Raw genomic sequence first — 27,163 nt, 5'->3', positions numbered from 1 at the left:
TTCTGGCATTCAGAATAAAAACTCAGCAGAAACATTCCAAATGCTCAGAGTACCCGTCTTTTTTGCAGGTTGAAACCTGAGTGGGGATTTGAAGAAAAGTGAATTAGCTCGGCCAGTTTCTTTTAGAGGATCATCCAAACAGGTTGTATTTCTATCATTGTTGCTAAAATTAATATTTGGAGGTTAGCCGTAGGAAATATAGAATGCAAATATATATTGAGAAGCAGTTAAAGAGAGAATAAATCTTTTTATCAATAGCTAATACTGTAAGGCATCTGAAAGCTTTTTAAATCACTGGTTTATCAGTAAAAATATCTTGCATTTATACAATGCTTTACTGTTTGAAGAGTTTTGACATAAAACTACAGTATCATAGTTGCCTTGTAAATCCTGCATGGTTGGACACATTCTCCATTTGACACATTCTCCACTTCTCCATGAGAAAAGAAAGCAAGCAAAGCAGAAAAGTCAGAGTGGAGAGTAAATTCTGGTTAGATGTTTACTTCTGTGAACTATGTCAGAAGCAGTCTTTTACTACCAGGGGCCTTGCAGATATTACTGTTACTTTTAAGTGAGATACATCAGATAAACAAGAGAAGAAATCCAAGTCCTTGCTAAGTCATTAACAGGTGGACTATTGGCAGGATAGTAACTATTTTATCTGGGAATACTTAGTGGCACTAGAGATCCCCGAGAAATTTCACTAAATAATTCAATAATTGCATTTAATGAGGATTTTCAAGCATTTTCTGACGTAGCACTCTGGTTCTGGGTAGAATGAAATACAAAAGGGTTTTCTCTCCTTTCAAGCACTGTGCTGAAATCCAAGTAAGTGGAGGAGGGTGAGGCCTAAGTGAACACTTTGTATCTACCTCACCCTGTTTTCCAACACTTGTCCCTGGGCCTGGCAGCAAGATAGAAACTCAAACATTGATGAAAAGCAGATAGGGTGTGGGTGGAGATATGCTCAGCAGACCAGCTCAGCAGGATGGGGCTGAAGAACAGGTGCTGTGAAACTTCAGGAAAAAAGTTAACATAAAACGAGAAACAGAGACATTTATCTTAAGTTAAGGTGGGAACCAGGGGACTCAAGGTCTCAGGGACCAAGAGCCCTGCCTCAAGAAACCACACTGCTCTTATTGTGCTCTTTAGGATGAGGTCAAGTGAGGAGGGGCTTTGGGTGGAGGATATAGGGTTTGTTTACTATTTTATAAGTTCTTTTATTATTTTAAAAGCCACTTAGCTGGTAGAAGGTTAAACTTTTACTCTGACCTTTAGACACATAACAATCATTCGCTTTTGGGTTAGCTATCTATGTATAGCATTCCAGAGAATCCTCACTGTGCTTCCACAAATGGCATGCCTATTTGTGGCAACCCAGCATGCCTAGGTTTGCACCTTGGTTCTCTTGGCTAATGCGTATTCTGCTAATGACCACTCATAAACCACTTGGCCAGGAGGTTCCTCTTTCTCTTATTCTTTAGAGGACACATCATGCTTGTGCAAGCAGCATGCCAATCTAGACCAACGCGTTATGTCCTCATTCAGCTGACCCTATGAGCAGCTTATGCCTTTAGGTCTTTGTTCTTAAGCTTAAGTCATTTACTAGCACTGTGACTGTTTTTCTAGCAGGAAGATGGGATAAAGTAGTAAAGTAGGACAAGATGGAGTTTTCAGTAAAGAGGCTAAGAAAATACTGTAGAAACAAGTCTTGTGACATCTTCCCCTTTTTGTTTTTGCAGGAGGACAAAAGTAGATCTTGCAACTTCTTTTTTCATTACTTCTTGGATCGCTCTCTTCGTGCATCCTTAGATGCGATAGAAACCAAAGTAAAGACAGCTAGGACCAAATTATTTAGAGTGAGAGGCTTTCCTTCTCTTCTTAGATTTTTGGCTTCTTGGGTTAGATGTTTGATCTGACCCCAAGTGGGAAGATGAGCCCTTCGGGTCTGTGGCAGTGACACACGAGTTGGTGTCACAGACATTGCTGCTATATCCATGGTGGGCAGCTCTGGATCCCAAATCATGAATCTGGGTCTCTTCAGTATGTTCTTGTCTATCATCCTTCTTCTGGGGTCCGGAGTGGAGGGATACTTCATGGGCTCGTTCATGATATGGTTTGATTCTTCTTGATGGAATCCAAACAGGTTGTAATTCATGACCTGGTGAAATACAAGCATATCCCCTACCCCATGTAATAAGTTTTCCCAGGGACCAGAAGTTTGTTAATGGAACCTGCCACCAAATCAAGGGCTGTTCATCCTGAGAAATGTTAATCTTATTTTGTTCTGTATTAAAGTGTCTTTCTGCAGCCGTTTTTTTGGTCAGAGGCCAAATTTTAAAAATTTAAAGTGAATAAGGTTTTGTTTAAAAGTGTTTGTTGTGACTTAACTATTTCTGTGTCTCCCCCCCTTTTTTTTTTGAAGAGCCTGTTTTATATATAAATCGGCTCATTCCACAATAGCCTGTCTTTGGTGGTTGTAAGGGAGACCAGTGGAGTGAGCAATATGCCATGTATCCAGGAATATTTTAAGTTGAGAACTGATATAAGCTGGACCATTATCAGTTTTAATTGCTTGTGGCAGGCCCATGACTGCAAAACAGGCATATAAATGATGAATAACATGTTTAGCAGATTCACCAGATTGAGCAGTAGCCCAAATAAATTTAGGGTAAGTGTCAATATACACATGAATAGATGACAATTTTCCAAAAGATGAATAATGAGTACCATCCATTTGCCAGAGAGCATTCGGGGCAAGTCCCCTAGGGTTAACTCCAGGCTCAGATTGAGAAGGATTGTTAGTTATTTGACATGCAGGACATTGACGGACAATTGTCTTAGCTTTAGCCCATGTTATTCCAAATCTCTTTTTAAGGCCTCGAACATTTACATGTGTTAAATCATGAAAATGTTGAGCTTCTTGTAACACGGTTGTCACCAGTCAATTTCTTTATTTCCTGCAACTAGAGGCCCAGGTAAGTTAGTATGTGCTCCGATGTGAGTAATATAAAATAGATATCTTCTTTCCCTTAGGACAGTTTGTAATTCTGTAAACAAGTCAAATAACAAGATAGGTAAATTTTGTTTAATGGTAGCGGTTTCAATCATTTTGGCAGTATGAACTACATATGCTGAATCAGAAAGAATATTGATTGGCTTAGGATAGTCCCTCAAGGCATGGATTACAGCAGTTAGTTCAGCTTTTCCAGACATTTGTACACAATGAGTTGGATCTTTTAGGGTAAGTTGTGCCATCAGGTCCAGGTACAGAGACAAAGATTTTTGTGACGTTATTGGGAAGATAAAGCCACTCAAGAGTATTTTCTAATTGCATCAATATTCCCATGGGAGAATGAGGAGAAGGTATAATTACCAACTGAATGGGATGTTTTAGATTGACCCGACATAGTTGGGAGTTTTGTATTTTACTTTCAGTCTTTTTTAGTTCCTCTTCCACTTCCACAGTTAGAGAGCCGGGGCTGTTTAATTTAGAATCTCCCCTAAGTAAGGAGCAAATATTTGTCGATTCATTTGTAGGAATCCTCAAACAAAGTCGGAGCAAATTAATATCTCCTAACAGTTTTTGTAAATCTTTTAATGTAGAAGTTTGATCTCTTTTTAATTCTACCTTTTGAGGGTGAACAGTGGTACATTCAACCACAGTTCCCAGATATTGATATGGACTTTCCATCTGAATCTTTTCAGGAGCAATAATCAATCCTGCTCCCTTTAGACAGGATTGCAAGCATGGAAAAACCTCAGTCAGCTTCTCCTGAGAGGGTGCAGCACAAAGTATATCATCCATATAATGAACAATATAGCATTTAGGAAATGGTTGTTGGCCTGGCTCAACAACTGAAGCCACATAATACTGACACAAGGTAGGGCTGTTTAACATACTTTGAGGCAGGACCTTCCTTTGATAATGCTTTCTAGGGGCTATATTGTTTATCACTGGCACTGAAAAAGCAAATTTTTCCCTTTCTTCTGGGTGTAAAGGAATTGTGAAAAAGCAGTCTTTTAAGTCCAGAATAATTAACAGCCAGTTAGCTGGTATCATACTAGGGGATGGGAGGCCTGGTTGAAGGGCACCCATAGGCTGAATTACAGCATTTACTCCTCTTAAATCTGTTAACAATCTCCATTTTCCTGATTTTTTTCTGTATAACAAACACTGGCAAATTCCAAGGAGTAAAGGATTCTCCTGTATGGCCCCTCTCTAATTATTCTTGGACAAGGTCATTTAAAATCTTTAATTTTTCTGAAGAAAGAGGCCACTGCTCAACCCAAACCAGTTTTTCTGTAGTCCATTTTAATCGAATAGGTTCAGGAGCATCATAATTATTTTTACAAGCAGTGGCCAGTAATGAAAAGGCCGAAGCTCTGTGAAAGGAAGGTCGGGCTCATGGAGGAGGGCAACATTGTTTTATAGTATGTCCTGTCTTGCCAAAATTAAAACATTTTTCTGAAAATTTGTCTTTAACCTTTAAATTAGCCATTGCTTGGGCCAGCATTGAGGACTTAAAGGACTCTGTCCTCACTTCCTGACAGGCTTTAATATATTCAGCAATGTTAGCTTTTCCTTTTAAAAGTCCTATGGCCTTTTTGCAATCAGTATGTGCATTCTCATATGATAACAATTGAAAAATAGTATCAGACACCTCAGAGTTAGTAATTTTTCATTTTAATGCCTCTTGTAAAAGAGCTAGAAATTCAGTATAAGGTTCCTTAGGGCCCTGTAGGATCTTTTGAAAAGAAGTATTTATTTGACCCTTAGATTCAATTTTATCCCATGCTGTTAAACAACATTGTCTAATCTATTCAATGGCCAAGTCATTCATTCTCATTTGATTTTGAAGATTACTCCAAGGACCAATCCCTAACAATTGTTCCATTGTAATTGGAAGATTTTGAGCCTGATTACAATTAGCAGTAATTTGGGCATGATCTTGCTACCAAGACTTAAACTGTAAATATTCACTAGGTGATAGATAGCACAGCATGGGTTAAATTATGCCAATCAGCAGGAATCATATGATTTCCTTCAACTACTCCCTTCATGATTCCTTTTGTAAAGGGAGAATTAACACCATAGTTTTGAATGGCCTGTTTTAATTCTTTAAGAATTTAAAAAGGAAAGGGCTTATGAATGAACTCATAAACTCCATCAGGCTTGGCGGGATCGATACCTAGAGCCACTGTCTCCCTGACAATTACTGGAAAGCCTAGATGTATGGTGTCCAAATTGCCTTCCCTTCAAGCCTGTAAAATTCCCTGTTGGCACCTTCTAGTAACAATAATAAACAGCCCAGACTATGTCCTCAAAAGAATAAGAGAAAGAGGAACCTCCTGGCCAAGTGGTTTATGAATATGCATTAGCCAAGAGAACCAAGGTGCAAACCTAGGCATGCTGGGTTGCCACAAATAGGCATGCCATTTGTGGAAGCACAGTGAGGATTCTCTGGAATGCTATACATAGATAGCTAACCCAAAAGCGAATGATTGTTATGTGTCTAAAGGTCAGAGTAAAAGTTTAACCTTCTACCAGCTAAGTGGCTTTTAAAATAATAAAAGAACTTATAAAATAGTAAACAAACCCTATATCCTCCACCCAAAGCCCCTCCTCACTTGACCTCATCCTAAAGAGCACAATAAGAGCAGTGTGGTTTCTTGAGGCAGGGCTCTTGGTCCCTGAGACCTTGAGTCCCCTGGTTCCCACCTTAACTTAAGATAAATGTCTCTGTTTCTCGTTTTATGTTAACTTTTTTCCTGAAGTTTCACAGCACCTGTTCTTCAGCCCCATCCTACTGAGCTGGTCTTGGCAAGTGACACCCAACGTGGGGCAGGCAGGCATGAAGAACGAAGGACCGTGACGACAACAGAATTTTTATTCACTAGAAGTGCTGTGGAGCCCTGAGAAGAAGGGAGGAATTTTGGGTGACTACGCTAAAGAAATCCTGCAGGTACGTTCCCTCTCTCAGGTATTTACAGGGTAACATGGGAAATAAGGTAATTGCAGGAAAATATAGTCCTTACATTTTTTGTTAGGACAACTTAAAAAAGGGGGTGCAAAAACAAGTGGAAATAAGCTTTTGGAACTTTTTCAGACTATTGAGAAACATGGTGACTGGTTTCTTACATTAGAACGTTATATTTTAAAATACGGGAGACAGTAGGAACAGAACTTAGGATATTACATGATGAGGGTGTTCCAATTCCTGTGTCCATTTGGAGTGGCTGGAGCTTAATTAAATCAGTTTTAGAACCTCTACAGACCACGGAGGACCTAGAGGAGGAAGAAGGGAGTTTACACCTTTGTTGGAGGAACCTAAAAATGCAGTCCCTGAACAAAATTATCATAGAGAATATTTGGCTTCTGAGCCTTTGGCTCCAGTTTTTGATTTTGATATTCCTCAATTGTCTCCTATTAGGAGTGAGGTGACGAGGATTCGTCAAGCCTCTACTTCTAGGGTTGTAAAGAAAATGAGCGTTATCCCTGAACACCATCTAGCATCTTCCACAGAGAATCCTCACAAAAACGGCATGCCTATTTGTGGCAACCCAGCATGCCTAGGTTTGCACCTTGGTTCTGTTTGCTAATGCATATTCTGCTAACGACCGCTCATAAACCACTTGGCTATGAGGTTCCTCTTTCTCTTATTCCTTAGAGGGCATATCATGCTTATGCAAATGGCGTGCCAGTCTGCACAGGTCCGGCGTGCCTAGACCAATGCATCATGTCCTCATTCAGGTGACCCTATGAACAGCTTATGCCTTTAGGTCTTTGTTCTTAAGCTTAAGTCATTTACTATAGCACTGTGACTGTTTTTTAAGCAGGAAGATGGGATAAAGTAAAGCAGGAAGATGGGATAAAGTAAAGCAGGACAAGATGGAGTTTTCAGCAAAGAGGCTAAGAAAATATTGTAGAAACATGTCTCGTGACAGAGATGGGGGAAAGAAGAGGGGGAAATGAAGACTAAAGAGAAGGAAAATATTTCTTCCTTCAATTGAATCACAGTTGTAATCATTTTTTGTTAAGCTTTTCTAAACAGCAGTAGCCTAAATACTCAGGACATAAAATTGACAATTTCTAATTGAAATATGTCTTTTGAGAAAGAAGAAAGCCACTAGAGGTGACTCTACATTGCAATGTGAGATAATTTATTAAAAGAAGTTAAACAAAGCAAAAGATCACCTTGTTTAACTCTTAGATTAAAATTGAAGGGTCAGTCAGAAGCCAGCCAAACATTTAATGATACATGTTTAATAATAAATACTCTCCATCGACTATAAGCCAATTCTTACAACTTTGGCAGGATACCAAAAAAGTCATTCCTATGAATAAACACATTGATAAGCAGAGCAACAGATTTTCTTTTTCTTTTTTTTTTTTTTTTTTTGTCTTTTTGCTATTTCTTTGGGCCGTTCCTGCGGCATATGGAGGTTCCCAGGCTAGGGGTCGAATCGGAGCTGTAGCTGCCAGCCTATGCCGGAGCCACAGCAACGCGGGATCCGAGCCGCGTCTGCAACCTACACCACAGCTCATGGCAACGCCGGATCGTTAACCCACTGAGCAAGGGCAGGGATCGAACCCGCAACCTCATGGTTCCTAGTCGGATTCGTTAACCACTGCGCCACGACGGGAAATCCAGAGCAAAAGATTTTCATACACATTTTTCTTATCTGAACATTAAACATTTCTACAAACCATTAAAAAGTTAAAGAGCTGCAATGAAAAACCACACATAACCTTCAATTTATAAATCTATAATAAATTACACACTATATATCAGTTAGGAAAAAACAATACTCCTGATGGACAAAGTTGATGGACAAAATGGTTAAAATAACCAATAAACATAAATATAAAAACATGAACAATTATAGCTATGAAATACTGATTTCAAAAATATAATTCAGTTATGAAAACTACAACAAGTAATTTCTGATACTGATGGTGAAGTGAGAAAATGTTTCATAGACTATGCAAATTTGTACACAGTTTTAGTGATTTCTTAAAAATAATTGCCATTATCTCACATGTGTATACGTTATATTGGCAATTCCATTGTCACTGCAAAGGTAAGTGTGAAAATACATATGCTTGAAGGCATTCATTGCACTACTACTTATACTGAAAAAAATCAGGAAATACAGGGATTCCCAACAATAAAGAATAATATCACCTATGTTACAGCCATGCTATAGATTGCTATGTATCACTTATGAAAATAAAAACAGAATTTATGTATCAACACCAAAATATATTCACATCATATAGGTAAGTGTAAAAATAGATTACAACAAATGAATATAAATCATAATACACATTAAACTAAATACATAAGTATAGATTTTACATATACTTAAATTTTGGAAGCATAAATATAACGCTAATAGGAATGAGCATTTCTTTTGAGAGTAGACTAAAGAGAGCACTTTCATTTTCTCTATATTGTTTAATTTTTTCAAAAATCGTGCCAAAAATAAGTGCGTACATGTTTACCTAAATGCAAAATGTGTGCACATTTATCCTTCCATTTGTCTTTCCGGTAAGACAAGCATGGTTCCACCGTCAAGGAGTTTCCTGCAGGACAAACTTAACCTAACTGATAATGATGTCTGCTTTTTCATAGAGCCCTGTGACATGAATAAGATTTTAAAATAAAACTTTTCAAATCTGGCACAAAATAAGTATCTGATAAATAACATCCATTTTCTTTACTCTGGTGGTTGTAGAAAGAGGAGAAAGGCACTTTTTTTCTACAGAAAGGCCAGATAGCAGGCTATTTTCATATTCAATCAATAGTAATTTAACTCAAAACATAATGGGGAAACCATTACCGGAAGAAGCTTAGAAGCTTTCAGTATAAGTCTATGGTCTAATTACTTGGTTGGTTTGATTTGTAGGACACATCTTTCTAAATTTTACCATCAGTTATTTATTCCTTTAGGTTAATGCATTTGTTACAGTATTGACCAATTTCATTTCTTCATTATAATACATTTCTCATGCATTATAGGAAAAACATTAGGTGGCTAAAAGAACTATTGTCTTCAAGAAACTCCTGTTATTGTACACATTTTCTGAAAAAGACAATAAAAGCCACAGTGGTAACAAATGTGTTAGTGTATAACAACTTACCGGACAGCTTTTTGGGTAAAGGTGGATAAAAGGGAGACCCTAGAAGGCTAATATCAAAGGACAGCTTTTGTTGAGATGCCATATCACGAATTCAGAATGGAGTAAGTTGAGGGGGGTGGGAGGATAAGGTAGTGAAAGAAGTTGAAAGCCAATAAAGGAACGTTTACTTAATTAAAAATTCTAAGACTAACCCTGAACATGAAATACATTGTCATAGGATCAGGAGATGAATTATCAATGATAACCATCATGTGTAACTTTGATTTTCACACAAGTCATTCAATTGGAGTGTTTAAGTAAAAGAGAGAAAAGTACAGGCAATATAGGGATCAAAGAGGAACCCTCAAGAATCCAAGAATCCATGTCTTAGACATATTCATTACAGCATCATTAATTTCATCTTCTTTTTAATATACTCAGCAAGCACTGGATTTTTTTCATTAAATGAAACATGTTCAGGAACAAAGGAAACTCAAATTTTGATATCTAGTAATAACTATCAAATATGACTATCCATCTTTGTTATTTAATGTACACATTAAAGAATGGAAGTGCTTCTTTGTCAAAATATTGTTGCATTTTCTCATTGCAGATATTGTTGCATTGTCTTTATCTGCATCAACAATTTTTTTATTAAAGTATAGTGCTCCCACTAATTTTTGACAGAGAAATCAAATGCTCTGTTTTCATTCATCATAGAATTCTTATGTACAAATATTATCTATATAAATATAATAAAATAAATGTATCACAGATTTTGTACATAATTTTAAAGCATTTTACTTCATTGTGCTTTGTACTTTTACTTGTTAGACATATCTCATTATAACGGTTAGACACTCTTAAAGCACTAAGGCTATGTTAATATTCTTTTTTAATATGACTTTATCCCATGTACTAAACAGCTAAGAAATGTTAGACAGCCAAGAGAAACTCAATGTACAGAGCTATCATTAATGTTAAAACATTTTAAAATACATACAAAGTAGAAAAAACACTTTTTTTCTTTCAGTATATCACTCCATGATGAATTCTTCCAAATCAGCCTATTTAGATTACTTTGGCAGAATCCATGGAATTCTACTGTATAAAAAATTTATCGAATATTGGAATGATGTGGAGACATTTGAGGCAAGACCAGATGACCTTGTCATTGTCACCTATCCCAAATCTGGTACGTTTCTTTGTTATATCAAACTTGTCTTCTTTTTACCTAGAAATGACAAACCCACTTAAGTGGTAAATATTAAGCAGTTCACTTCTTCCATACTCATTCTCTAAATTAACTAAGGACAGATATAACTGTTTTGGTATAGACATAGAAAGAGTAGCTTATTATAGCTTTATTCTAAGACCACAATCAGTACCTATAACTCAAGCAGCACAATGACAAATGGATATTGTTGGCCACTTTAGAAAATTAGCTAGTATAGGTGGATGAACATAGAACCATAACTAAAATTTAAAACTATCCAATGTATTTACCTTAATGTCATTATTTTCTTTGTGGTATAGACAAAGTATAAACAATTTTCACAGATTGAAAAAAAGAAAACCAAAATATTTTCAGCTAACTAGCTCCTTGTTTTTAAAGCCTAGCTCTAAAACCCTATTTATTTATTTTAATTTAATTTTATATTACTTTAGTTTATTTTATTTATTATTTTTTTTGGCCTTGCCACCTGCATGTGGAATTTCCCGGGCCAGAGATCAAACCCAAGCCACAACCATGACACAGCTGCTGCAATGACAATGCTGGATCCTTAACCTGTTGTGCCACAAGAGAACTCTTCTAAAACTCTATTTTTAAGTAATATCCCCCCCCCCCAAAATTAGCTCTGCTCTTAGTCCTACTTCTGGAGTCTTATAGATGTTTAGAAATTTGAAAAGTGCAATCTAGACTTCTCTATCTGGATATTTCAGTTAACACTTAAATATATCACACACTAAATGAGTCTTTGGCTACTCTAACCCAAAGTGTTCCTCTGCTTCTCTTCCCTGCCTGGGACAATATCAGGCACTGAAGAGGACACCTGAGAACTATTCCAGGGTCCCACGCTCCATCAATCACAGTGTTTTGCCCACTTAGTCTTAAAGGTAAGATCACAGTCAGTGATCAGAGTCACTTAAAGATCACAGTCAGTCTCCTCCAAGTCTCCTGTCACCTTGTAAGTGCCTTATTGGCCCCTAACTTCCTTGTTTTATTTACTCTGCCACAAGAGTAATACTTGCAAAACATAACCCTGATATCTTGCTTTCTTGTTTAATGTACATCAATTTAAACTTTCAGGAAACAACTCCATCAACTAGTATGAACTTCAGGGCTTTTTAGGTGTGGTGTCTGCTTGCCTCCCTCCACCCATAATACCCTCAGGCAGAGGTCTGATTTAGTCTTGATAATCTCTAGCCAATTCTTTTCCTCACCTTTACTGTTTGTAAACAACTGGCCTTTGATTTAAAACAAAGACAGTACTTCTGTCTGGTAGAAGCCTTCCCTACCTTACAAAACTGGTGAATTGAATGCCAGATGCTATAATTTGTTAAGGCTGAGATCAATTACCATGTTCTCTTGAAGGCATTTCTTGTGGAAACCTCACAGCAGCAGTAGTATGCAAAGTCCCTCCTTTGGAGTCCTTTAAAGTCTCTGTGCCCACCCATATTACAACATTAAAAGAAGTGTTGGGAGTTCCCCAAGTGGCTCAGTGGTAACAGACCTGACTAGCATCCATGAGGATGTGGGTTCGATCCCTGGCCTCGCTCAGTAGGTTAAGGATCTAGAATTGCCATGGGCTGTGGTGTAGGTTGCAGATGAGGCTCAGATCCCATGTTGCTGCGGCTGTGGTGTAGGCTGCTAGCTGCATCTCTGATTTATTCCCTAGCCTGAGGACTTCTTTATGTTGCAGGTGTGGCCCTAAAAAGCAAAAAACAAACAAAAAACAAGAAGAAAAAAAAGTATTGTAATTATTGAGCATTGTTTCTTATTCTTCAGAGGGCCTTTGACTGTCATAGACTAAGAAACCAGATTTACTCTTTTCTATGTGTTCTGAACCAGGATCAAACTGAGGCATAAGAAGCTATCCAAAGAGATCTGTGGTTGAAAGCATGCTTGAGGGTGTCACACATTACTCAAGCTTCTTTACTTTTTTATACAAAAAAATTTAGATCCAAAACTGTTGGCAGCTTGCACAATGTCATAACTCATCGTGAGCAAATTCAGCTTTATACTATAAGTGTACCTTATTACAATGGTCATCCTTACTGATTGAGACCATGTTTGGATCTTCTAAGATAAAATATTTGAGGAAATATTTATGGTGTCTGGTGGCTATTCCTACACTGTTCAAATAATATTGCATTGGTAATTTTCTACTTTATCCAAATATAAATCCATTACTTCAACCATCAGCCATGCATGGCCAGTGGGAGACTCAAGTTTGTTTAATTTTCCAGGCACAACGTGGGTTAGTGAAATTGTGTACATGATTTATACAGAGGGCGATGTGGAAAAGTGCAAAGAAGATACCATTTTTAATCGAATTCCTTACCTGGAATGCAGAACTGAAAATGTAATGAATGGTAATGCTTAAATTATTTTTAAAGGCGACATACATAATTTTAATATGTGGATTTAAGAAATGCAAGGAAAGAGACTGTGAGCCAAAGTGGCAAATTAGAGCTGTGTCTTCTACGGAGGAAAGAATGCAAACTTAAATCTTGGTAACATGGCATAGCATATGCTTGGAAGAGAGTGAATAAGGATAGTTCTGATCTGCTTTCTGCAGAGTCTAGTAATATGTGCACATTTATCTCTCTATGGGATGTAGGCAACAATGCTTTAAATACTAGGAAAATATCTCTAAATTTTTCAAGGATATATGCAAAAAGATATTTGTCACAGATTCTTTTAATATTGTGAAAAATTAAAAAATGTAAATGTTAACAGCAAGAGTTAAAAATGGTATGATAACATTGAAATCATTAAACATGTTATGATATATGTTTCTTGATATTGCAGTATTGGTATAATAGATTGAGAAAAAATGCAATTAGAAGATATTAAACATTTCGTGTGTGTGTGTGCGTGCATGTGTGTGTGTGTGTGTGTGTCGTATGTGGATGGTTGTGAGTCTGGGCATATACATATATTTTGTATGGAAGGGTGCTTACCAAAATGTTAATAGGGATTTTTTTCAAAGTGATCTGTTTTTTCTCTATAATTTTCTTGATTTAAATCACGAAATTTAATTCATTTAAATATAGAATACACAGTTACTTCTATTTTTAAAAATCTATAAAAATTCATATCAATCTTTATAATTTTGAAGTTGTCTGACTTTTGGTTTTTTAAAAATTAGGAGTAAAACAATTAAAACAGATGGCATCTCCTAGAATAGTGAAGTCTCATCTGCCACCTGAGCTTCTTCCAGTCTCGTTTTGGGAAAAGAACTGTAAGGTAAAAGGGTCAAGTGTTCCTAGAACTTCATCCAACTCAAAGACATTTTAAAATCCCCAATTTAGGTAACATCCTGAATGTACTTTATACACACACGTTTATTTATCCCTTCATTTACTCTGTAGACATTTAAAAAATGTGGGTCATTCTCAGCATAGTCAGAGAATCTAGACTTCAGTTTCAACTCCAGTGGTGATTCTGAGAAAAACAGGTAAATTTGCTAAGCTCTAGTTTCCTCCTCTGTGAAGGAAAGATAATAATAGCATTCCTGATAAAGTTGAAACATTATTTAAGTGATCAACTAAAATTATGCCTGAAACATGCTTAACATAGTACCTAGCACTTTCTAAACAATGTAAGTAGCTACTTTTGTATTTGTTGTCATTGGTTGTATTGAATACATTCTTTTTACAAACCATGTGCTTGGCATGTGAGGCATAACAACCTGGAAAAGGATAAACCAGAGAATAATGATGTAATAATTATTTACTGAGTGCCTGTCATGAGCCAGCAGTATAACAATTAGCCTTGTCTTCATGGACTCATGGGCCATGGCAGGCCTGGGGGGTAGGGGAGTAAACAGTAAGGAAGGTGTTATAGGTTAAATAAGAGAACAATCCTAGCCCAGACATGGAGGGCAGAGAAGGCGTGCTGTCCAGGAGCAAGTAACAGCTCAGCTGATATATGAAGAAGGCATAGGAGATGGTCTACACAATCCCAGAGGCAACCCCCAGGGGGTACATAAAACCAGTTTAGCTGGAAGGCTGAGTGTCCATACTGGCTGGATGAGTAAAGGGAGGTAAGCTGAATTTAACTAAAACAGGTATTGAAGCCAAGTGAGGAAGTTTGGGCTCCACTTTGATAGTGAGGAGTTATAGCTATATTAAGCTACAGATGGTATAATCAAGTTTGCTTTTTAGAAAGAATAATACATCCAATCCTAAAGTGCAGGCAAAACACTGTATTAGATCACTGAAACTGTTCCTCAAGATCTTACTAGCTTTATTAGGACGCACTATAACCCATACTAAACAAATATTAAAGTGATATATACAGTCATTAGTGACAAAAAAGTTGATAGCAGAGCCATGAAACACCTCCATTTTGTACTCTGACATAACTTGGCATATGCGACCTTTTTTTTTTTTTTTAGATCCATGGTGCAAAGTTTGGAAGATCCCAATGTTTTTTGTTTATTTGTTTTCTGTCATCATAAGTAATACTAGAAAGACCACATATATCCTGCTGAAATTATTCCATATATAAAGGCCCTCTCCTGAGTAAATACTATTTATGGAGTTCCCGTTGTGGCGCGGTGGAAATGAATCTGACTAATGTTCATGAGGCTACGTGTTTGATCACTGGCCTCATTCCGAGGGTTGGGGATCCAGTGTTGCTGTGGCTGTGGTGTAGGCCAGCAGCTGTAGCTCCAATTCAGCTCCTAGCCTGGGAACTTCCATATGCTGCAGGTCCGGCTGTAAAAAAAATCCCCAAAAACTATTTATGTATTTCCCCGGGAATGCGTCATACCACTTTTTTCAAGAGATTTGGCCCAAATTGCTTTTTCTTTTTTTCTTTAAAGAATGGGATGTAGCCACAATGTTTTAATTCTTAAATGAAAATAGTTGCTCTACCTTTACAATTGCCCCGTTCTTCACAAAACTGCTTATTATCTGAGAGGTCATCAGAGAAGAGGAAAGAGTTGGACAGATTCACATCCTGACTACTTCCAGGTTCACCAGGGGACAAGAAGGCAGATGAACTATTAGTAAAAGATGTTTGGAGTGTTGGACTAGAAACATGAAAGAAAAGGAACGAGCTAATAGATAAACAAGGTCAATAAACTTGGAAACTTGGAGCCACTGCAAAAGAGGTATATTCTTGATAAGAAAGAAGGTCGAAGCAGGACTTTCTTGGAAGACAACACTGTGCTCAAGGATGAGGAAGGTTTCTGAACCTTTGGGTACTGACAAATTTCAAGATTTGGTAAAAAGTGGTGCTGAAGTAAAATAGAGGTAACGATCAATGACTACAAGAAGATAGAGAATCAGATAAATTTTGCACACAGATAGCTAAAATTGTACAGCCTGATGCAAAGTTTTGGAGTGGAGAGTAATATAATGAGGCAGGTGTTCAAATTTTTAATTAAAGCAAGGGAATGACCACAGGCTTAAAAAATTCCTTCAGCTGGGAGACAAATGAATCAGGGTGTTTTCAAGTGTAGGATTTGAATATAGATTCTGATCTCAAGTGATTTGTGTGTAAACTAGAAACACTGACTTGAGAAGACCTAGATTTTCAATGAAGGCAGGAAGAGAACTGCAGGGCAAAGTAGGGAATAGAATAGGATCTTCCAAAATGGAGATAAGATAAACCAAGGGGAACAGAGGGGCAGAGGGTTTACTTTTGCTTCCCCCTTCCCCTATCTTGAGGGATAAAATCTTCCTAGGGGACCTGGAACTAAACTTTAAATATGAATAGTATTTTGAGATGCAGAGACTATTCAAGACAGAGGGAATAACATGAATAAAGGAAAGGGATGAAAATTATGAGGTACATTTGTGAGTACAGTGGCAGAGTTCCATTCAGATAATAGACAAAAGGGACTAGGGAGAGGTGTAATAAGATTGGGAAATGTCAATATGGCCAACAGTAGCTTTGGTAAGAAAAGAAAGTTTGTTTTTTTGTTTTTCTTTGTTTTGTTTTGTTTTTTGCTGCAGTATTTGGATCTTTTTAGAGGGGGAGCTTAACACTGGAAACCATACTTCTTAGAGTAAACAGAATGATTTTTTAAAACCTGTTTGAAAATGTAGAAACTTGAGCAAGACAAGTTAGTGAGCCTAATCATATCCAGTGAAGAGTGGAACGTCTAATGTAGCCTTTGTTCTTGGTGTTGCTCAGGTGACTGAAGGTGGAAGTGGAAGACCATAGCGATGTTGGTTCACATTTGCAGGTCTTTTCCTATAGCATTGAGTGTCAGACCTAGAAAGGTCATACAATCTGATCCAATTTGTTAAGTGATAAAAAATTTAGGTCCAAAATGATTGGTGCTTTACACTAGATGTTAGAACTTAGTGCCAGAATCATCTAAAACCAAGTCTTCCTGACTTGTAATTTATTGATGTTTCCTTTCTATATAAGATAGAAACTCAACAAGGTAGGGGGGAAGAGTATATATATATGTATATATATATACACACACATACATATATAGATTGACATCAATGATCAATGTGCATTTAAAGAGAACCTCATAAACATTTTTTTGTTTCATTTTGTTTTGTTTTGTTTGCTTCAAGATTGTGAGTAGGAAAATGACAGGACTTTTTTTTTTTTTTAATTAGTATGCAGAATAAAGGCCAGGGGACTTTATTTTTGACTGAATGATTTACCAAATCCTTTACTCTCGTTGATTTATTCTCAAAGATGTATTCTGACTTAGCTTCAGTTTACTTTCTTCACTTATAAATTGGGGATAATGATCTGTCTCATCCAATTTATGTCAGTGGAATTTGAGATACTCAAACGAGGTAGTAAATGTGAAAATGACATAAAAATGTAAATAACCAACACTGAACAACAATACAAAAGATGTCACTTCAGATTATTGAAGGAGTTTTCTTCTTTATCATTTTATATGTCATATATTTTCTACAACAAATGCATATTATATTTACAGTTGAAAACAAATATTTTCTTTCTGAATCTTGCTGACACTATGATTGAAAAATATTAGATGATTTAATTCTGATTCCATCTTCTTAGATCATCTATGTTTGCCGGAATGCCAAGGATGTGGTCGTTTCTTATTACTATTTCTTTCTAATGGTGACTGCTAATCCGGATCCTGGTTCTTTCCAAGATTTTGTGGAGAAGTTCATGGATGGAGAAGGTAAGAAGAGTTTCTTTCCTCTGAATTCTTTCAAGGTAAATGAAGCAAGACAAATGACATCTGTGGGCAAAAAGTTTGCTGTCTGTTCTTTGATCTTTAATTAAAACACAGAAGTTTTTGAAGCCCTTGAACTTTAGAGCCCTTGCTCTAAAGTTTCCTGATATGGATGACAAATTGCAGAATCTGGTACTCCAGTTCAAAACCTATAAATAAGAGTTCCCGTCATGGCTCAGTGGTTAACGAATCTGACTAGGAACCATGAGGTTGCAGGTTTGATCCCTGGCCTTGCTCAGTGGGTTAAGGATTGGCATTGCTGTGAGCTGTGGTGTAGGTCGAAGACGAGGCTTGGATCCCACGTTGCTGTGGCTGTGGCTTAGGCCGGTAGCTACAGCTCCAATTCAACCCCTAGCCTGGGAACCTCCATATGCTGTGGGTGTGGCCCTAGAAAAGACAAAAAGAAGACAAAAACCTATAAATAAGCATATAGATGTGTATGTGTATGTCCAATTCTCTCATTTCTTTTTACTAGAGAAATATATCACAGTGTGTCATAACAACTCCATTGAACAAGGGAGAATGAGGATCAAGGAGAAATGTGTTTCTAAGGAAAATTTCATTTATTATATGGGGCCAGAATGCAAAACAAACAAGCAAACAAAAAACAACAGAATATCTGCAAAGTTCTGACTCCTTCCTTTCACTGTAGAGTCCGAACAGTTCAACTAGATTTCTCAGAGCAGACCAAGAGCTGCTTGAGCAGAAATTCTGGGAAATGGTGCTTTTTAATTTAACTTCAGACTAAAGCAGCTGAGTATTCAGATTTGAGAGAGGGTTCAAGAAAGTCTAAAGAAGGCCGCTGTGATCCTGTAGTAATAATTGTAAGGAAAGAGAATAAAAATGCCATTTTATATCCACAAAAGAAGTGTCGTATATATGCTTTATGCTTGTTGCTACATTTTGCAAAATTTTGTGCTCAAGCATCATGAAGAAACTCTATAACTCTAGATCATTGAAACCTGCATTGTAAGGCAGATAATGCTATACCTCTGAAAAATGGATGAATCTGATCACTGTGAAATCATTATATGCCCTTTTCCATAAAGAAACAAATTAACAAAACAGAAACAGACTCACCCACAGCTACAGAGATCAAGCCAGCCTTTACCAGAGGGGAGAAGGATGGGGGGAGGGGCAAAATAGATGAAGGGGATTGATAGATACAAACAGCTAGTGGTAAAATAAATAAGTCACAAGCAAATAATGTGCAACGTAAAGAATATAGTCAATATTTTATAGTAACTTTATGGTGTGTAATCCATTAAATATTGCATCACTATGTACACTATTATAACTACTATCATATTGTAAGTCAACTATACCTAAATAAATAAATTAAATAAATAAATAAATAAACTATCACTAGGTCAAAGAACAGAAGCGGTTTGCAATGATTTAAAGCAAAGCAGGGTACTTTGACTCACATCATTATATTATCATGTCAGCTTTTTAACGGGTGAAACACTTGCATGTTTGCAAGAGAAAATGAAGTAAGAGAAAGAAAGAAACAGTATTTGGTCATATTACATCACCTCCAAAAATATTCTAATTTTTTAGAGTATGAATGACAGACACTAAGGTCCCTAAGAGAACATTGTTTACCATTTAAGCTGCATGTAGTGCAAGAAAATATTATATTGCTGCTAGCTTCACTTGCCAAAGCTAGTTTGTAAATAGTAAAATGAGACCTGGACTGAATTCTGGTCATAGGATGTTGATAGTTCCACTATTTCAACTCTTTTCACCAACAATGTGATTTTACACTCACTCTCTCCAACACAGACACACACAGACACACCCCAGTTTCAAAAATGCTCTCATAAGCTCTGAATCAAAAGAGTGGGATATGTCCTTCCCTTTTCCTCTGAGCCATAAATCCTGTCATAATAATGAAAGTTCAGAGTATATTTCTGTACATAGATTATTCAACAGGCTTTGCTCTCATGCAGCAGAAAATTTTGCGTAAGATGCACAGCGGATCTCTAATTCACATTCCGTGATCACTTACTTATATTTCTTTTTTGCTACTATTGTTTGAACACTCATAAAGATGATGCTATGTCCTCACATTGTTTTTATCTCTAATTTTAGTTCCTTATGGTTCCTGGTATAAACATACAAAATCCTGGTGGGAAAAGAGAACGAATCCACAAGTGCTGTTTATTTTCTATGAAGACATGAAGGAGGTGAGAGATTTAAAACATGTGGCAGCTTAGTAATGCTCAAAATGTTAGAATTTGACAATGCTAGATATAAAATTCTGCTTTTAAATAAATGATGCAGCCAATTCCAAAATTCACAATAATCCAAATACTTTAGCATAGATGGGAAGCTAGTAAATAAAAACATTCTGTAAATGAAGACATTTAAATTCATCTCAAAAATTATCAAAAAGTTGAAAGAACTTGAGTTAATAAAACAAAAAAACAATAAACACACACATACATATGGGCAAGAAGAGTCAGCTGATCTCCAAATTCATAGATGCTGGAATTATCAGACAAGGACAAGGACCATAAAATAACTATGCTTTGTATATTTAAAGAAATAAAAGAAGAAATTAAAAATTTTACAAAGAAATCAGGGGTTACTAAAATTGGCAAAGCAGGTTTGAAAAAAAAATCAGCAACATAGAATTTCTAAAATAATTAAAAAAATTAAAACTAGAAAATTATAAGGTGATTTAAATAAAAAGATATGACTGTAGTGAATTAGTAATGTAGAAGATTATGTGGAAGTTCCGTAGACTGTACCACAGTAAGATAAGTAGAAAACTTTACAAGGAGACTAATGAATATGTAGGATAGAGTGATAAGGTCTCATATATATCAACTCAAACTTCCAGAAGGAGAATGTACAGAGAATATAGAAACAGCCATATGCAAAACTATGATGACATCACAATTTCTTCATTATCTAGTTTTTTTTTTTTTCCTAGCCACATTAGTAAAAAGGGTAATTCAAAATAAAAAGTACTATGAGGTGCCATTTCATACCCACCAGACTGACAACTTAATAGGTCTGACACTCTTGTGGCACAGGGGGTTAAGGATCCAGTGTTGTCACTGTAGTGGCTCGGGCCACGGTTATGGTACAGTTTCTACCCCTGACCAGGGAACTTCCACATGCCGTGGTTCCCACCTCCCCAGATTAAAAGTATGACAATAATAAATGGTAGTGAGAATGGGGATTAGTGAGAAGTAACACATTTCTGTCTTTTTTTTTTTTTTTGGCCTTTTCTAGGGCCGCTCCTGTGGCATATGGAGGTTCCCAGGCTAGGGGTCCAATTGGAGCTGTAGCTGCCGGCCTACACCAAAGCCACAGCAACACCGGATCCGAGCGTCGTCTGTGACGTACATCACAGCTCACGGCAATGCCGGATCCTTAACCCGCTGAGCAAAGCCAGGGATGGAACCTGCAACCTCATGGTTCCTAGTCAGATTCATTAACCACTGAGCCACGACGGGAACTCCAACACATTTCTTTTTTTTTTTTTTTTTTTTTTTTTATATGACTGGGTCACTTTGCTTTATTTATTTATTTTATTTATTTATTTATTTTGTCTTTTGTCTTTTTGTTGTTGTTGTTGTTGTTGCTATTTCTTGGGCCGCTCCCACGGCATATGGAGGTTCCCAGGCTAGGCGTTGAATCGGAGCTGTAGCCACCAGCCTACGCCAGAGCCACAGCAACGCGGGATCCGAGCCGCGTCTGCAACCTACACCACAGCTCACGGCCATTGTTAACCCCCTGAGCAAGGGCAGGGACCGAACCCGCAACCTCATGGTTCCTAGTCGGATTCGTTAACCACTGCGCCACGACGGGAACTCCTCCAACACATTTCTGATAAGAGGATAAAAATATACAATTTTGATCATTATCTAGGAAGAGAAAACATGCATATAAAGGTGAAATTCCATTAGTAGGTATAGGCTCTTGAGAAACACTGGCTTGTGTGTCTTGAGTTATATGAACAGCGATCTTCATAGCAGGATTCTCCATGACCATAAAAATTGGGATCAAACCAAACACATATACCTTCAAGAATAAAGACATGATATATATTATTATTGTACAATTAAATATTATATTTCAGTGAAAAGGAATACACTTCAAATGTGAACATCAGTTTGATGAAAACCAAACCATCCATTGTCTAGGACTACATACATGAGATTCAAATCTACAGAGTAAAGCACAGAATTGATTAAATCAGTTTCAGGATAGCAAGTTTGCTTGTTCTTGTTTGCAGAAATGGGAATGGCGAGTGAAAAGAATGCAGTTGAAAATTTGCAAATGGAAAAACTCAACCAGTTATGAATGTTTTGTTGCTTACACTGGGTAGTAGGTAACTGGTGCTGCATTCATTGTTATTCTTTAAGGTACATCTGGGCATTTATCAAATAATTTTTAAAAGAAAGACAAAACACTAGGGCATTTGATTAAGGGGTGAGAAATGTCTCTTCTCTCATCTTTATTAGCATCAAGAAAGCAATTGATCACATCTCTGCACAATTACTAAAATTCTGTGGTAGTAATTCTAAAGTTATTTTGATGAGGACATATTTAAAATAAAATCATGAGGTCTCACTGTATAGCACAGGGAACTATATCAGTCTCTTGGGATAGAACATGATGGAGGATAGTATGAGAAAAAGAATGTATATGTATATATATGAATGACTGGGTCACTACGCTGTACAGCACAAACTGACACACTGCTGTAAATCAACTATACTTTTTTTTTTTGGTCTTTTTGTCTTTTCTAGGGTTGCACCTGAAGCATATGGAGGTTCCCAGGCTAGGGATGTAATAGGAGTTACAACTGCTGGCCAGAGCCATAGTCACAGCAATGTGGGATCCAAGCCGTGTCTGCGACCTATACCACAGCTCAGGGCAACGCTGGATCCTTAACCTACTGAGTGAGGCCAGGGATTGAACCCAGAACCTCATGGTTCCTAGTTGGATTCATTAACCACTGAGCCATGAAGGGAACTCCTAAATCAACTATACTTTAATAAAAAATTTTTTTAAAACTGTAGAAAAAAGACCTGTGCAAGCATCAGGAAGTATTACCATTACAGTAATTAGGAAAAAGGATATATGAACAATGAATAAAGATGTTGTGAAAAGCATCAAAAAATACAATAAAATCATGAACATTATTTTAGAAACGATTATTATTTCTTTATGGAGTTTAACACGGAACAAATTTGAATGAGAAGCAGCCATTATCTGTAGTTTATTACATTATTTAAATTTGTGTTCTGTAACTAGAAAATTGAAGACAGAATTTAAAAGGCACATGAACAAAATTTATTAGTTAATCCAACTATTTTTCCCTCTTAAATTGTCTATGTCCATTTATTTCGTATTTTAGTGAATAATGGCCATGTTTATGTTTCTTCTCTATTTGAATGAATAAGAAGCAGAAGAGTAAGTTTTACTTCTGCAGTGTATCAGGTAGAAAGAGAAAAATACATTAATATTATATGTAGAGACACTACCTTTGTTGTGGAAAACAGATAAACAAATTAGAAAAGCATATGGGAATAAAGATATGGTACAATAGATTTATATGTGAATTTAAAGGGAGCAAAAATAGGGTTATCTAACTCAAAGTGGAATAGTCAAAAAATCATCCCAAAGGTGATACTTAAGGTGAATTTAGACAGGCAAGCTGTAATTTGTAGGACAGAAAATTAGAGAACAGCGTTCTGAAAAAGGGAACTATACCCCAGAGTAAAACAGTACAGTTGGTATTTAGAAGAGCTGCCTTGAATAATTAAGATGAGTAATAGGGTACACTATAGAAATGACTAGAGATGGGAATGTTTGTAGCTATTGTTCATAGACATCTAATGTTCCATGTTGAGCACTTAACTTTTTACCCCCTTTCTTAGTATTTCTGGTTCCTTTGCTTCTCTCTAGAGATACCAATAAATTAAAAGAAAAATAAAAGTTGTCTGTATATATTTTCAACCTAAAACTTGATCTGTTGTAGGGGACTGTAGTCTTTAAAAGCATAGATTTATATTCATAGACAGTATTTATTGAGCATATACAATGGATAGAGGACTAAAGCAAATATTTTATAAACATCATCTCAGTTTTTTAACAATCTGTAAAGCTTCTTTTATATTCTTCTATGAATGAGGAAAATTATGCTTAGAGAAGTTAAAAAATACCACTTGCCCAAGAAGTGTTTTTCTTGACCAGAAACCTACTTCAAAATCAGATGGGGGAATAAAAGTTTTTATTTCCATGTGTCTTTTTTTAATCCACAAAATAATGTACTCAATTTTAGTAATTGTCTTCAAAATATTTTTTTCTTCCTAGAATATCAGAAAAGAGGTGATGAGATTGATAGAATTTCTGGGAAGGAAGGCATCAGATGAGCTTGTGGACAAGATTATAAAACATACTTCATTCCAAGAGATGAAGAACAATCCATCTACCAATTACACAACACTTCCAGATGAAGTCATGAACCAAAAAGTATCTGCCTTTATGAGAAAGGGTGCGATAGTGATGTTATTTGCCTCTGTTGCTATAGGAAGTCGCAAGTTGAAATATTTATGGGCAGACACCTACTAGAGTCTATTCATGTCTCTGGACCCAGCTTGTTTTCTTCAGATCTGCTTCATATTTGAACACTCTCTTTGTTGAGTGACCAGTTCTGCAGAAATGTAAAATTAGTACTACTGTTAATACTATTCATACATTATTATTACTGAGGTTGATTATTTGTTATATGCAGCAAATTAAGAATGACCAGCAGGCACCCCAGCCTCAGCAATAGTATTAATACCACACTCCACTAACTGTTATTTATTAAGTCTTTGTGCCTTGGTGCTGCATCATACATATTATATAAATGGTAAATTCTATCTTTTCCTTTTTTTTTTTTTTTTTTTTTTTTTTTTTTTTTAGGGCCACACCTGCAGCATGTGGAAGTTCCCAGGCTAGGAGTCTAATCAGAGCTGTAGCCGCTGGCCTGCAGCAGAGCCACAGCAACGTCAGATCTGAGCTGCATCTGCGGTCTACACCAACACCAGATCCTTAACCCACTGAACGCGGCCAGGGATCAAACCCACAACCTCATGGTTCCTAGTCGGATTCTTTTCCACTGCACCACAATGGGAACTCCCCTGAATTAATTCTTTTTTGAACTAGTTGAATGAATTGGAGATACTTGAATGGGATCCAGGTAACTGTGTCAGATAGGCGGCTAGATACGAAGACATAAGTTTGGATTTTAATGTTATCAATGTGAAGGTGATATTTAGCGTCTTTGGAGTAGGTCAAACATGGATCTCATTTTAGGATCCCCAATATTTCAGAAGTTAGAAAAGAAAAATTAAGTGAAATAGTATAACAGGTAAAAGTCAGAAATAAATTTTCTTTTTTTCTTTTTTGTCTTTCTTTCTTTTTCTTTCTTTCTTTCTTTCTTTCTTTCTTTCTTCCTTCTTCCTTCCTTCCTTCCTTCCTTCCTTCCTTCCTTCCTTCCTTCCTTCCTTTCTTTCTTCCTTTCTTTCTTTCTTTCTTTCTTTCTTTCTTTCTTTCCTTCTTTCTTTCTTTCTTTCGTCCTATGGCATATGGCAGTTCCCAGGCTAGGGGTAGAATCGGAGCTGCAGCTGCCAGCCTACCCCACAGCCACAGCAACATCGGATCTGAGCCCCATCTGAGACCTTCTCTGAAGCTTGTGGCAACATTGGATTCTTAACCCACTGAGCGAGGCCAGGGATTGAACCAATATCCTCATAGACACTCTGTCAGTTTCTTAACCTGCTGAGCCACAATGGAAACTCCAAATTTGCTATTCTTTTTAACAATCAGGACAAATCCTTATTGGCACTTTTATAGTATTTATGGTATATATTTTATTTTTATAACTAAGGATTACAAGAATAAGACTTGATTAAGTGTTAAAGAAAATGATGAATATCAGGGAATTTCATTATTTTGTTTGTAAGACATAATATTCACTGTTTTCTCTTTCTCTTTTGTTACAGGGATTGCAGGAGACTGGAAGAATTACTTTACAGTAGCCCTGAATGAGAAATTTGACATTCACTATGAGCAGCAAATGAAGGGGTCTACACTGAAGTTACGAACAGAGATCTAGGAAAGTTTTTGTGGTTACATCTGAGATTAAAGTGTTATCACTTCTTACCTCTGTTATTTCAGACTGGTGGAGAATGAATCAGGCTAAAAAGATCATGGTTGAGTTCATGTGATTTTTGAGATCTTCATATCAAAAACAAGAAAGATTTTTTTACCTTGTTATCTGTTTTAATTTTGTTTCCTTTTTTACAAATATTGCAAAAATCTATAACCTGTGAGAATGATGTGGGAACACACAAATTGTTCAAGTTGTTAGAGCCTCATCGAAAATAACCAAGCATTCCAAATTCTTTAATTGTGTGATTACTTTTTTCCATTTATTGGTACATTTAGTATATACAACATACATATATATACATATACACATAAATATATATTAATAACTGAACATGGATTTTGAAAACCTTGTTGGAAAAAATTAAAGAATAATTAAATATGAGGGCATAACTAGATCTATTATTTCCTTCCTGATATTTTCTTTCACCTTCTGCAAAATGGCTTAATTTGGAATTTTATTTAGTCTAATGTAAATGTGAGGCATAACAGAACTGATTTCCAGATGTCTATAAATGATCCCAATGAGTGTTATTTATGCATAAATATCTCCAAATGATTTGAAATATTTATGTTCTAGAGTTCTTTCTGTTCTATAACAATACAATACAATGTTATAAATGTAAGCTCTGTAAACTAAAGTTTTTTTTAATGTATCTTTTTATGTATCTTTTTTTTATTACTCAAATGAATTTTATCACATCTGTAGTTGTATAATGATCATAACAATTTAATTTCACAGGATTTCCATCCCACAGCCCAGGCACATCCCCCACCCCCCAAACTGTCTCCTCTGGAGACCATAAGTTTTTCAATGTCTGTGAGTCAGCATCTGTTCTGCAAAGAGTAAACTAAAGTTTTAAAGAATGTGATATTTACCAGTAAAATAAAATAAAAACAAAAGTACAAGAAGTACAAGAAGCATTATTTATTTTTTTTATTTAAACAATATTTTTTTGTCTTATGTCTCCTATTTTTCTGTACTGTTTCTTTTTTTTTTCCTTTTTAGGGCCACACTTGTGGCATATGAAGTTTCCCAGGCTAGGGGTTGAATTGAAGCTACAGCCACTGGCCACAGCCACAGCCACAGCAAGGCCAGATGTGAGCCACATCTGCAACCTACACCACAGCTCACAGCAATGTTGGATTCTTAACCCACTGACCAAGGCCAGGAATAGAACCCGCAACCTCATTGTTACTAGACTGATTCATTTCCGCTGCGCCACAAGGGAAACTCCTCTTTATTATGTTTATTCTAACAGTCAATACTTCCTTTCTCTAAATCAGAAGACATACAAGATTATGAAAAATTCAATATGGGTCTTTAGTAGACTATGGCCTCCTTAATTCCTAAATTCAAAGGTCAAATCTAGGGAGAAATTTATGTATTCTTATTTTTGGAGAAGAGTCTAGGGATTTTTCAGCCACTGCACAA

At 36.4% G+C, this 27,163-nt stretch overlaps 1 protein-coding gene across 5 annotated transcripts; it reads left to right on the top strand.

The window, feature by feature from the left end:
- Window positions 1-26,646, top strand: SULT1E1 (sulfotransferase family 1E, estrogen-preferring, member 1). Of its 5 annotated transcripts, none has more exons than XM_021100459.1 (9): window positions 1-142; window positions 5,902-5,966; window positions 10,161-10,322; window positions 12,599-12,724; window positions 13,504-13,601; window positions 17,367-17,493; window positions 19,642-19,736; window positions 23,887-24,045; window positions 25,563-26,646. In XM_021100459.1, exons 3-9 carry the CDS (start codon window positions 10,172-10,174, stop codon window positions 25,596-25,598), a joined length of 792 nt encoding a protein of 263 aa, XP_020956118.1. In that variant the 5' UTR covers window positions 1-142; window positions 5,902-5,966; window positions 10,161-10,171; the 3' UTR covers window positions 25,599-26,646.

The sequence above is a fragment of the Sus scrofa genome, chromosome 8, assembly GCF_000003025.6.
Source record: "Sus scrofa isolate TJ Tabasco breed Duroc chromosome 8, Sscrofa11.1, whole genome shotgun sequence".
In the NCBI taxonomy this organism is placed as follows: Eukaryota; Metazoa; Chordata; class Mammalia; order Artiodactyla; family Suidae; genus Sus; species Sus scrofa.
This window is presented reverse-complemented; position numbering and strand designations above follow the sequence as displayed.